General features: G+C 51.7%; 1 protein-coding gene across 4 annotated transcripts in view; it reads left to right on the forward strand.

The window, feature by feature from the left end:
• Vps37c (VPS37C subunit of ESCRT-I) overlaps positions 1-10,947 on the forward strand; it is a 28,660-nt gene extending 17,713 nt beyond the window's left edge. For 3 of the 4 annotated variants that reach the window (XM_032891633.1, XM_032891631.1, XM_032891630.1), the window contains exons 2-5: positions 3,187-3,285; positions 6,655-6,826; positions 7,632-7,714; positions 8,846-10,947. In XM_032891633.1, the coding sequence (XP_032747524.1) occupies positions 3,193-3,285; positions 6,655-6,826; positions 7,632-7,714; positions 8,846-9,559 (1,062 nt within the window). In that variant the 5' untranslated portion in view covers positions 3,187-3,192 and the 3' untranslated portion in view covers positions 9,560-10,947. Of the gene's footprint in view, positions 1-2,737; positions 2,807-3,186; positions 3,286-6,654; positions 6,827-7,631; positions 7,715-8,845 lie in introns of those variants that run through there. The other variant, XM_032891632.1, reaches the window with a different exon arrangement.
• Positions 10,948-12,865: the final 1,918 nt, after the last annotated feature.

Consider the following 12,865-nt stretch of genomic DNA (forward strand, 5'->3'; position numbering starts at 1 on the left):
GCTACACCCCTTGTCGTTCTACCATGTTGGCTGGTTGTTGGGAGTTAGAAGTTGCTAGCAGCAGAGACCCAGCCACAGGGCCACAATTTTAGGTAGCTGCTTCACGGGCCCTGGGCAGAGTAGTTTTTCCTTCTCACCTTTCCCAAACAGTGGCCTGAACAAGTGCTTGCTGCTTTCAGCGTGGCTCTGAAAAGCAGGTGATACCTGACTTGTGAGAGCAGCCCCAGTAACACCCAGGGGGTGATGCTGTGAGAGTTCTCACAGAGCAGCCTGTGCCGCTTGGACCAGGGATGTGCTGCAACTGCGTGAACTACCACTAGCCAAGAGGCAGGGACAGCAGCCGCCCAGGTAAGCAGCGCACTGCTTTGTGGGGCTTGCGACCTCTCCTTTTTGGCCTGGTCTTCATCACTCTCAGGGCAGAACCAAGTGTGTCAAAGGAAAGCATTAGAAGACTGCCCCGGGGACTCTCAGCTCTGCTCAGGGCTTGTTGAATGGATTTCTCTGTGGGGAGAGGTCCTGGTGCTGCCGGGGTTGCTAACCAGCTGTGTGTGTGGTTAGCCAGCTACCATCCCACCAGGCTGCCAGTGTCTACTGCGCTTAGCCCTGAATGCAGAGCAGCAGGCCCTGGGCTTGGTGGGTGGGGCTGTGCTCAGTGCAGCTGCTGTGGCCCAGCAAGTTCTTGGCTGCCACCCTGGAGGCCGGCCACCATGATCCTGCATAATTTCTGTGGTGTTGGAATCTTTGGCCAGCATTTGTTCTTGTGCTGAGCTCGCATGTTGTGTCACTGAACCCGTGAGGGAGGTGCCGCCATTTGGTCCATCTCATAGATGAGGAACCTTAGGCTGAGGGAGCTTCCACTTGGGTGAGGACGTAGCTGACAAGTGGCAGAACTGGTCTTGTGCTAGGTCTGCGTTAGTAAGCCTGCACTCCATGTGTTTGGGTATTTTCAAGTTGCTTATATTTTTGAGACTGGATTGAACTATGTAGCCCATGCTGGCCTTGATCCTCTGGCTTCTCCCTCTCAAGAGTACTGGGATTTCAGATGTGTGTGTCACTATGCTGGTTCTGTACTGTGCCAGGGATGGACCTAGGGCTATATGCATGCTCAATAAACTGGCACTCTACAGGCCCTCTACAAACTGAATTTCATTCTCAGGCCTTTTGTGATTTTTTTTTTTTTAAATGAGGCAGCATTCACAGAGTCCAGGTTAGTCTTGAACTCCTGATGTCAGTCTGGGGTTAAGGGGATAGCGGGTCTCAGGACCTTTAAAGTGCTGTTCCTTTTTGCCACAGACACAGTTGTGTTTAGGTGGAACAATATTGTTTCTCCTCAGAGCTCTGGTCTAACACAGGGCCTCTTCTCCTCTGTTCTGACTTCTAGACCTGGAGTTTGGGGGAGCAGTGTGAGGCGTAGACACAATGCACGGTGGGATTTGGGTTTCCTTCCTTTTGGGTCTTTTCGTTATGAAGAATTTCTCTATAAGAATTTCCTTCCTTCCTCTCACTTGTGTGTGTGTGCATGTGCGTGTGCGTGTGCGTGTGTGTGTGTGTGTGTGTGTGTGTGTGCATGTGTATGTGTCTGTGTGTGTGTGTGTGATGTGTTCATATATGTGCAGACGCACATACATGTGAATGTATGCATATGTGGCCGTGGGTCCAAGGTTGAGATGAAAAGTCTTCCTCTATCACTCTCTACCTCTCTGTTTAAGCAGAGCTCTCCACGGTGGGCAAGTCTGAGTACCAACTGGCTCCGACATCCCTTGACTCTTCCCTTTAGAGCACTGGAATTAGAGGTCAGCAGCCATGCTGAGCCGACGTTGCCTGGCATCTGGGGATCTAAGTGCCTGGTTGAGACAGTGTAGGTTACACTGTAGTGTGGTGCTCAGAGTCTGTTGGTCCTGCATGGTGTAACAGGCGTGGACGTATCTTTTTCTTAGACCAGATGCATCCGTATCCCCAGGACGCAGTCTGGGTTTCTGGGCTCTGTCCCAGCCTATTGGTGCTGAGGCTTGGGTGGGCGGGCACGTGCCTCCTGATGCCTGGCTAAGCTTGTTTAGAGGCTGGGCAATGTGAAGCCTTCAGGGGATGATGGCTGGTGGTGCTCCCCACTTAAGAAGCTCCTCATTAGCAGTGGACGTGCCACTTGTTCTCTAAACCAGGACAGTTGGAACGTGGAAGGAGACAGGTCAGGCCTAAACCAGGATGAAGGCCTCCGCAAAGGCAGCTTGTCATCATTGCTCATTACTTTCTCTTTTCTCCCAGGGATGCCATTCCCTTACCATTACAGAGGGAGAAACTGAGGCCCAGAGAAGGTGGCTTCTGCCTGTCATCACCTTGGCTCTTAGTTCCCAAATGCCTTCTAGGCCGAGCCATCACCATGGCTCCCAGGCAAGCTCTATCAAGGGTAGAAGGCCCTTGATCTCTGAGGAGCTAGAACCTTCTGGAAACTAGCAACCTTTACAGTAAGAGCACCCAACATGAGTGCTCTAAAGCATGTGCCTAGGAAGATAAGAAAACAAGCATGGAAGGTCCTGTCAGCAGAAAGGCGATTGATTCCTGGTGTGTTCGCTTCCTCCTGGCTGCCCCAGGCTTGTCTGTCACTTGGGGCAGTGGCGGGGGAGGACTGCTGACCCCTGCCCTGTCAGAGCAACCTTCTGCCTGGATCAGTTGGTTTTTTCTCTCTGACTGCCCATGAAGGTGATTTGATGATTTTTTTTTTCTGTTCCAGTGAGGGCACAGATGTGACAGTTTCCTTCTGTGACATGTGGAGAGGACGGCAGTTGCAGAATACTGAGGGAGACCTGAGGTCACTAGAACACTGAATATAACAAGCAGGACATGGCTGGGCCTGTGCCGTTGCGGCCTGTAAAGCCCTTTGTGGGGGATGGGATGGGTGTTTACATCAGGTTCAGACAAATGTAGTCATGGACTAACTAAGGTCTGGGGCCAAATTTAGTCTGTATCCCTGCAGCCTGGCCCCTCTCTCTTCCAGTCAGCTCCATGCCATCTAGTGCTGTGGCTGCCAAGTAGGTTTACTGATTTCTCATCTGTCTTAGGGTTTGGTGGGCAGAAATGGCTGGGGCTCCATCAGTGTATTCCCAGGGACCCTCACGTCTCCTTGGGGCCTTCCTGTGGAGGGACTTTGGATGACTTTTCCTTAAACTGGGTATTGCTTTGTGTTTGCAGGAGAAGATGGAGGGGCTGAAAGACAAGACCCTGCAGGAGCTGGAGGAAATGCAGAATGACCCAGAAGCCATTGCCCGGCTGGCCTTGGAATCGCCTGAGGTACAGGGAGACTGGCAGATGCCGCTGCTGTTGCTGCTGCTTTTTCTTCCTCTTTTTCCCCCTTCTCTTCCTTTTTTCTTTAAGTAACTGGTCACTTAAGGTCCTCAACAAATCTGTCTGTCTGTCTGTCTGTCTATCTATCTATTTTACTGTGTGTGTGTGTGTGTGTGTGTGTGTGTGTGTGTGTGTGTGTGACATGTGTATGAATGTGCACCAGGTGTGTTCAGGAACCCGGAGAGGTCAGAAGATGCTGGACTCCCTGGAACTGGAATTACTATTGTGAGCTGCCATGTGGGTGCTAGGAATTGAACCCTGGTCCTCTGTAAGAGCAGTCAGTACTTTTAACTTCTAAGCCATATCTTCAGCTTCACTTAAGGTCTTTTAAATTTTTATTACATTTGTATAAGTGTGTTTGCATGTAGTGTGTGTGTGTGTCTCCATGTGTCTCTGTGGGTGTGTGTCTGTGTGTATGCACGACAGGTATAACTTACAAGAAGTGGTTCTTTATTTTTTAAAAGATGCATTTATTTATTTTGTGTATGAGTACACTGTCACTGTTCTCAGACACACCAGAAGAGGGCATCAGCCCCATTACAGATGGTTGTGAGCCACCATGTGGTCACTGGGAAATGAACTCAGGACCTCTGGAAGAGCAGTCAATGCTCAAACCACTGAGCCATCTCTTTACCCCCCCCCACCAAAGAAATGATTCTTAAGGGCCCCCGAGATTGAACTTATGTTGTCAGCTTGGTGGCAAGGGCCCTTACCCACTGAGCAATCCCACCTACCCTGCAAACACTTGTCAAGGATCTGTGCTTAGCAGGGGCTTCAGCCTGGACTCACCTTGTGCAGTGAATTTTACCTTGGATTTTACTAGAGGAGCCCTGAGGTTTCAAGCCAGGGCCTGGGTCCTCTGGGGCCCAGATGGCTCAGGAATCTTCACACTGTTCCAGCGTGGGTTCAGAGATAGCTCTCTGATGCACTAGGGAGCCGGGCTGGGGGTGCCCGTCTTCCCCCATTGTGATGTTCTCACTCATGTCCCATACTGTTCCCCATTCAGCCAGCACCCCACCTCTTAGCTTCCAGTCACAGGAATGAGCACCACCCTCCCGTCTGTACAGAGCTTGACTTGGCCCTCACTGTCACTGTTTCCCGTGACCTTCCTGTGAGCTGGAGCTCAGGTGCCTCAGTGTGGTCACCAGGCTAGAAATACCACAGGTACCCCAGAGTAGCTGCAGCTGGTCATTGACCTGGAAGCATCTGTTTGAGGGAGGGAAGGGGGGGACAGGTACTAGTAAGGTCCTCCGATTTCCACTCATGTTTGCCCCTTTTCCTGATGAGCAGATATGACATGCGTTCTATGAATTCACTGTGTTAAAGAACAGGAAGTCATTGAATTAGCATCCCAGTCAGCCCTGCTTCATGGCCGCACATGCTACAAAGTCCTGTGTTCACCTCTGCTGTGCTTTCTGCTGCCACCTGCTCCCCAGCCCTGGTCGGGCTTCTCTGCTGGATTGGAGGTGACCCAGGGTTGGGTTAGGAAGACCTCCTGCCAGCGGAGAGTCTTACAACCCCCAAGGCAGGATGATCTTGTTGTAGCGGCCTAGGAGCAAAGTCATGTACGGTCTGAGTGTCCCTTACCCCAAATTCTTGGGATGTAAGATTTCCTATGTCTTGGATCTTGAAATGTTTTGTGTAGATTTCCTAGTTAGATATCACAATACCAAAAAACTCATGAATTCTGGGACATTCTGAAACCCAGAACTTAATGAGTGTCACGTTAGGCTCTTTGAAATCCAGAACAACACTGATAGGTGTCTGCTTCTTAGATTTAGTGTTGCTGAGCGTTTGCCATTAAACTCCAAGGGCCTCTTCTTATTGTGTCCTGTCTCTGTGCACACACACACACGTGCATACATGCCACATCACAAGTGTGGAGGTCAAAGGACAACGTTCAGGAGTTGGTTCTCTCCTACCATTGAGGACCGAGGGTTCAAACACAGGTCAATCCAGCTTAGCAGCAAGCACTTTACCTACCGAGCCATCTTGATAGTCCCAAGTATTTCTTCAGTCAGCAATGAGCAACAGAATGTTAAGGGGAGTCCCAGACTCGTTCCTGAAGGGAGCAGAGCTCAGTAAAACCAAGCCAGTACCCAGCTCTTGTTCACTCCTTCCTAGCTGAGCAGGTCCTCAGCACTATGGAAAAGCATAACCTCCTGTAAAAGTAAGGGATGCCGCCTCCTGGCTAAAGGACAGACTGAACCTTCCGGTGTGGCCATGTCTGAGCAACTGAGTCGAATTCTCAGAGGGGGAAAAGACTCACTGTGGGACAGACAGAAACAAAGTAGGTCAGCTACTTAGTCTTTCAGAAAGCCTTTGGCTGGCTCTCACAGCAGTTAGGCAGTTTGCGTCACTGTGGGGCTGAGAAGAGCTGGCAGGAGAGAAAGGTGTTGGGAGTGTGTTCATCTATGTGGAGAGTGAGTGCAGGGGCTACACTCCAGGGAGCTGTGGAGCTCTACTGGCCTCATTGGTGTTTGTAAGAGATGAGCTCAAGGGTAGGGAGATGGAAATGTGTAGACAAGCCTCAGAGAGGGTGGCACAGCATGGAGGTAGTGCTCCAGACCCAGGGAAAAGCCATGGACATGTAATGACGCTCAAGGGCGTGTGGCCAGGAAGGGCAGGCCCCACACTCATATTGGCCACAGGAGTGTCCCTGTTTTTTTTTTTTTTTTTTTATTTTTTAACTTACTGGCAGTTAAATAGGGGCCTGAATGAGGGCTCAGTGGTGCCGGCTAGGGAAGCATTTTGGGCAGACGGTATTGAGGGACTATACAAAGCTCTGTAGTCTGTGTTTGACCTGGGAGGCAGGGGTATCTGTCTGCCCCAGTATCTTGGGCTACCATAGGGCCTCCCTCCCTAAGACCTCACGGTATTTCTAGCTTCTGGTCTGACGTGGATACATGGTTCTCCCTAGCAGCCTTTCATGTGTATGCATGTGTGGTGTCTGTCCTCATGTCTTTTGCACTTGGGGCTAATGATGGGCACTCTGGGTTTCATCCCTCCCGCTAGAGTGGATCTTCTCCCTCATCTGTGGCCTGCACAGCACAGAACCACTTACAGCTGCCTTTCTGTTGGGAAGCCTTGGGTAGTTGGTTAGCCTTGGTGTCCGTTTCCCATGTGTCATCCTCACAGCCTCTCTTGATCAGGATGAGGTGAGGCACCTGGGTCACAATGCCTGTGTAGCCTTTAAACCCAGGCTCTGTGACTGGTTGAGGGCTGAGCACCAAGGTGAGCAGTTCCAGGAGCGCCCCCTGCTGGAGGCTGACCAATTACAGTTAAGCTTATTGTCAGTTGTCCTGCTTTCCCTAGGTTCAGGACCTGCAGTTAGAACGGGAGATGGCACTGGCCACCAACCGGAGCCTGGCAGAGCAGAACCTGGAGTTCCAAGGTCCCCTGGAAATCAGCCGCTCTAACCTCTCAGACAAATACCAGGAGCTGCGGAAGCTTGTGGAGCGGTGCCAGGAGCAGAAAGCCAAGCTGGGTACGAATGGCTGACCAAGGACAAGTACTCTGACCATCTCCCCTGTTGGTTGACACTTCTGTTCAAGGCAGGATAAGGGAGGCAACTAGAATAGCAAGGATGCTCAGATAACCAGGATAGGAAAGGGCCAGCAGCCATTGTAGCCACTGTGCTTCATACTGTGGGCAAAGTACTTTGAGTGACTTTACATGATTATAAGCAAAGGTACTATGGTTAATCTAAATGTTTGCATATTTATATCATATTGTATTCCCTGGTGATTTTTTATAGTTTTAAAAATGGCCTGGGGTTGGGGATTTAGCTCAGCGGTAGAGCACTTGCCTAGGAAGCACAAGGCCCTGGGTTCGGCCCCAGCTCCGAAAAAAAAAAAAAAAAAAAAGGAAAAATGGCCTGAATTTGCTATTTTTATAGATGAGGAAAACAGTTCAAGGGCTTGCCTGAGGTCACGCCACTAGAGTTAGGTGGAGATGGGATTTGCAAACATAGCCTTTAACGGCTGAGTGTCTCTCCAGCCCTGGTATTGGGATTTGAATGTAGGCGGGCAGTATCTTTCACTGCCTCTGCCAACTTAGCCCTGAGCCTTGCAAAGCTGGCCTAGGCCTTGTGGAGATAGGAAGGATCCTGATGGCTGTGCCTGCGGGAGCTCTGTCCTTGAGCTTCTCTTTACTCAAGATGGTGAATACGTACATGAACCAAAAGGACCCCACAGCAGAGGGCATGTCACATATCTTCCCTGAAATCAGCGTCCTCAGCTTTAATTAAAGCAATGCTTTTGAAATGTCAACCTTTTTGCCCTTCCTTCCAGAGAAATTTTCCTCAGCACTGCAGCCTGGGACCTTGTTGGACCTTCTACAGATTGAAGGCATGAAGATCGAGGAGGAGTCTGAGGTGAGGTGGGGAGTGGCAGCATCCTAATCCCTTGGTCAGGTCTCAGGGGAACCCAAGAACCACAGAGCAGAAGGGTTTAGAACATAGCTTGGGTAGATGGCACTGGAGTACTAGTGCACACGCTTTGGTTGCAATGCAGTATAGGAACACACTTGGTAAACTCCTGAAACCACAGTTAGCACTCACTTCTATGCAGACAGTACTGTTTTCCTGTACACACATGTCTATGATAAAATGTAACGTATAAAGCAGTCAGTGAGAGCTTAAGAACAGTAACACAGGCTAGGGAGATAGATCGGTTGATAAAGTGCTTGCTGCCCAACCTGAGTTTGATTCCCTCATACCCACATAAAAAGCCAGGTAAGGTGGTACAGTGTCAGGAGGGAGGGCCAGGCAGATCCCCAGGGTTTGCTGGCATAGGCTAGCTGAATTGGTGAGCCTGTAATAGAGACTCTGTCTCAGGAAATAAGGTGAATGGTGCCTTAGGAATGATACCGGAAGTTGGTCTCTCAGCCTCCACATGCACTTGTGTGCGTGTTCACTCTTACTCATGTGTATTCATACATGCAAACACACACACACATGAACAGTAAGTAATAATAGAACAGTTATAACAATGTTTTATAACAAAAGTTACTTAAAACTTATAGATTATTTCTAGAATTTTCCATGCAATGTTTTTGGACCATCAGAGGATCTCTAGTGTCTGAAATCATGGTTAAGGGGGCTTTACTACACCAGGACCCCAGTTGAATCAGGAGTGGGTGACCGACAGAAGGCCCCAGGGAGTCACACACCTAGATGGGTGGCGGTACAGAGCTAGGCCCCTGCTCCTGGGCTCTCTCTGCTCTCTCCTCCCTCTGGAGGTGCCTTTTATCTCAGTTGACAGAGATTTGTCTTTTGGATGTAGCACAGGGGCCAGCATACAAGTCACTAGCATAGGCCCGGCTGTTGAACAGACTTGTGTGACCACCAAGGACTTGGCACAGTGCTGGGTAGAGGGGCAGTGTGACCATGGAAGACATGGTCCTGTCGTTAAGGAGCTGGCATTCTGGTGAGGGAGTCGCTCTGAGTGGGGGCCAGGGAAGGCTGTGGAAGGCCACTGTTGTCAACAGTTCTTGTGTCCTGTAGGCCATGGCTGAGAAGTTCCTGGAAGGTGAGGTGCCCTTGGAGACGTTCTTAGAGTCCTTTTCTTCCATGAGGATACTGCTGCACCTGCGTCGAGTTCGTGTAGAGAAGCTCCAGGACGTGGTGAGGCGGCCTCGAGCTCTGCCAGAGCTGGCTGGAGATGCCCCTCCAAAGCGCCCGCCACCCCCACGCCCGGCGCCCCAGGCAGCACCCCCTGAGACTGAAGAACAGACTCCGCAGCCCTCTGTAGTGACTCCCTACCCTTTGCCCTACAGCCCATCCCCAGGCTTGCCTGTGGGCCCCACAGCCCAGGGAGCCCTGCAGCCAGCCCCCTTCCCTGTGGTGACCCAGCCTTCCTCCTATGGGGGGCCCCTGGGTCCTTCTTACCCATCACCTCAGCCAGGACCCAGGGCCATGGTGGGTTACTCTTGGTCTCCACAGAGGAGTGGCCCGCCCCGGCCTGGCTATCCTGTGGCTCCGACTAGCACCTCTGGTCCAGGATACCCCTTAGTGGGGGGCCAAACTCCTGGTCCTGGTTATCCTCAACAGTCCCCTTACTTCCCATCAGGAAGCAAACCTCCCTACCCAACACAGCCTCAGCTCCCTGGCTTCCCAGGACAGCCCCCGCCGCCAGTGCCCCCTCAACCTCCATACCCTTCTGGGGTAACACCCCCCTATGGCTTTCACCCTCCAGGATCTGCCTGGCCTAGGTATTAGTCTGGTCCATGTCCATCTTCTTCCTTCTACACCACAGCCTTTGGCCTCCATTTGCTGAGATTTGAGGTTAACACTGGACCTGGAGGTGACATGCTCTGAAATGTTTGGACACACAGGAGCCTCGAGCCTATAGTTGGAAGCACATAGGCCTCCTGAAAGGCCCTGAACAGTACAGCATGAATCCTTCTGGGAGCTCCTTCTGCCAGGGACCAGCTCAGCACATCCTGAGTGGCCTGGTGGGGGGGAGCCCAGGGCTCTCTGGTGTCTGCGTGAACGGGTGTGTTCATGTCTTTGCACAGCTACCTGCGCTTGATCCCTGACAGCTGAACCAATGTAGAATGATCTTGATGGCAGGGTGGCCCTGGGTCTCAGACCCTGCTTATCCGGGCTGTCCCTTGGAACTTGGCATGTTTGGTGTGGAACCACATGCCAAGTGAGGTCAGAGCTCTGTCTGTCCATTTAAGGACAGTCTGTCTTATTTACCACAGTTGGGTCCTAGGAAAAACGGGGACTTCGTGCCCTGAGAGCCTTATTTTAGCTGCTGTGCCAATGTCAGGCAAGTGTGTTCTATGTGCTGACAAGGACCACAGCAGCAGTGGTATCGTGAGAGAGTTGGGATGCCAAGGGAGAACCAGGCCTCAAATTGTATGGTTAGATGTCCTGGGGTCACCCTGGAGCCCTTGGCTGGAGTGGGGGACCAGGGTTACCTCCCAGCCATTTTCCACTCCTGGGCCCCTCCACTTCTGGCTGGCTTTTTCTGAGGTTCACCCACCCCTCCACTCCTTTAGTGCCTTGACTCTTATTTGCTAGCTGCCCCTTTACCTTGTGTATTTCCTTCCTTCTCCCAGTGTCCCTGCAGAACAGACACCAGACCTACCCTTTCAGAACATCCCCATGGTGCTTCCCAGACATCATCACTACACTGGGGCTGCTTTCTCTACACTCTGTTTCCAGACTAAAGGGTAGGACTGTGAGTGCAGCCCCAGCCCTGGATGGGGCCAAAGCCTGCTTAGTAATGAAAGTGACTACACTATATACTGAAGGGGTTGCAGCAGATGATGCATCTGTATGGCTGGTCCAGATGTGAACCAGGTCTCAGGGTGGACCCTGGAGCTGCTACGGGTTAGGAAACTGTATGTGCCTTGAAACATCCCCTGCCTGGGTACCCAGCCTCTGGTGGACCAAGGTGCTGGGGGTCAAGGAGGAACCCCATCTTCTGGTGCCACTCCGCCCACAGGCCACGGGTGCAGTACCAACTCGGCTTGCTTCTCCTAAGTTATTTATAACGTGGAATCACTAATGGAGTCTGTGGTAGACTGCTGCTGAACTGGATGATGACTGCCCGTCTGTTTGTGCAATTGCCATAATAAACGTTGATGAGTTCGGTGGCGTGTGGTGTCTCTGATCTACTTGTGGGGTGCTGACTTCTGCAGCCTTAGTCTATAGCACCTTCCATCTGTGGCCACCTCTTGATTCCCCCACTCCCACCCCACTTCTTCCTAGGGTTTGGCTCTTCCTACCTTCTTTTCTGTGGTTTTCCTTGGCTGTTTCTTGAAGCCTACAATGCTTGCTTTGTTCTAGGCTACATGCGTAGCCACGCTGTTCCACCAGAGGGCACCAGTGCCTCAGTCCAGGTTGGGAGGGAAGTGCCCTGTCACCTGGTTCTGTTCATTTTCTAAACCAGGAGAGAGAGGGAGGATGGGAATTGGCGTGTGACTGGGTGTGTGCGTGCGTGCATGTTTCTGTCTCTGGTACCTTGTGGGGTTGGCTCTGTTCTCCACAGCATTCCTTTAAGCACTGTTGCAGGATGGCTGTCCTGAAGCCTCCATGGATGTGGGAGACTGGCAGTCTCTAGTCAGCTCTCTGCCCTTTCTTCCCGGCAAGGTGATAGAGGTAGATTGTCTGATAGATGCCCAGAGATGCTAAGAATCACCAGAATTACGGCATGTGTCGCCTAGTGTCCTCTCCATAGCCACCCTAGCCCTCCTTGCCCCGGGCTTAAACAGGAGGTAAACCTGTTTAAGAGGAGCAGTGACCAAGGTACAAATGGAGATAGGACTTAGGTTTTGATCTGCAGTCCCAGGGCTGCAGGGCTCCTGTACCATGTATGCACTGTGGTGCTTAGAAGTCTCGAGAGAGTGACACAAGAGTCACCAACTTCAGTTCAACGTTCATTGCCTGTCACTCCCTGCTGTGCTTGAGCTGCCTGGCAGGCGTCCAGGGCTGGGCACACGAGACATCAGTCAGAACACATTGCAGACCTCACCACAGCCGTTCGGGTTATACCAGGGTGGGGGCAGGGGGCATAGGGCCAACTTTTCTAAGAAAAGACTTGGAGAGCCACGCGGTCTGCACGAGGCTCCTCTGCCCTTCTTCCCTTCCTTCCGGCTGCATTGCTAACATGGCGGCACACACTGCCATGGGTTCTTTCTAGCTCCTCGGAAATAGTTACCAGGTCATGTAGGCCTCTTGCTGCACCTCAACCGTGACAGGTCCTGGGTACAGAAAGGGCGGAAGAGATCTAGCCTAGAGACCAGCTGGGGAGAGCCTGACGTGTCCTCTACCTCTGAGGCAGGGATTGCTGCCTAATGATCCAAGGAAGCTTCCTGTTACACTTTCAGTTTCTTTGACCTCTGAGAGGAGGAAGAGGTTCTAGAATTATGAGTATACAGATGCCTCCAGAGGAAAGTGGGCAGGAAGGTAGGGCACCGGGAGTGGTTCCTGCTCTGTTCCAGTCCTATAAAATGGAGACCCCAAGCCCAGGTCACAACAGGGCAACCTTGGTGGGTGAGGGGGATGTGTGTCATGAACTTCCCAGGGGACAAGTGCTGGCTGGGGGCCTGATTCTGCATCTGAGCCTAGAACTTGACAAGACTCCTGGGCTATGTGACCTGGCAGGTCTTGTTGGACATATCTCCCAGGCCCACATAGCTTGAGAGTTTTGTGTGTATTCTGTATGGAGGGCTTCCTCAGTCCTCCACCTAGGCAGGTAGGGTCTCTCACTGAACCTGAGCTCACTGGTTGAGGTAGGCCAGCTGACCGGGGAGCTCCAGCCCTCTGCCTGTTTCCCCTCCTCAGTGCTGGGATTTTGGGTACTTTCTGCTATGCCCAGCTTTTATGTGGGTGCTGGGGATCTGAACTCAGGTCCTCATGATTGCAATGCAAGCATTTTGCTGACTGAACCATCTCTCCAACCCCACAGTTTTCTCCTGCCTCCCCTCCACATGGAGAGGTTTAATGAGAGAAGAAGAGTAGAGGAGAGGAAAGGCCGTGAGCACGAGGAAGGAAGGGGTGGGTGAGAGAAGG

Source organism: Rattus rattus, chromosome 2 (assembly GCF_011064425.1).
Source record: "Rattus rattus isolate New Zealand chromosome 2, Rrattus_CSIRO_v1, whole genome shotgun sequence".
In the NCBI taxonomy this organism is placed as follows: domain Eukaryota; kingdom Metazoa; phylum Chordata; class Mammalia; order Rodentia; family Muridae; genus Rattus; species Rattus rattus.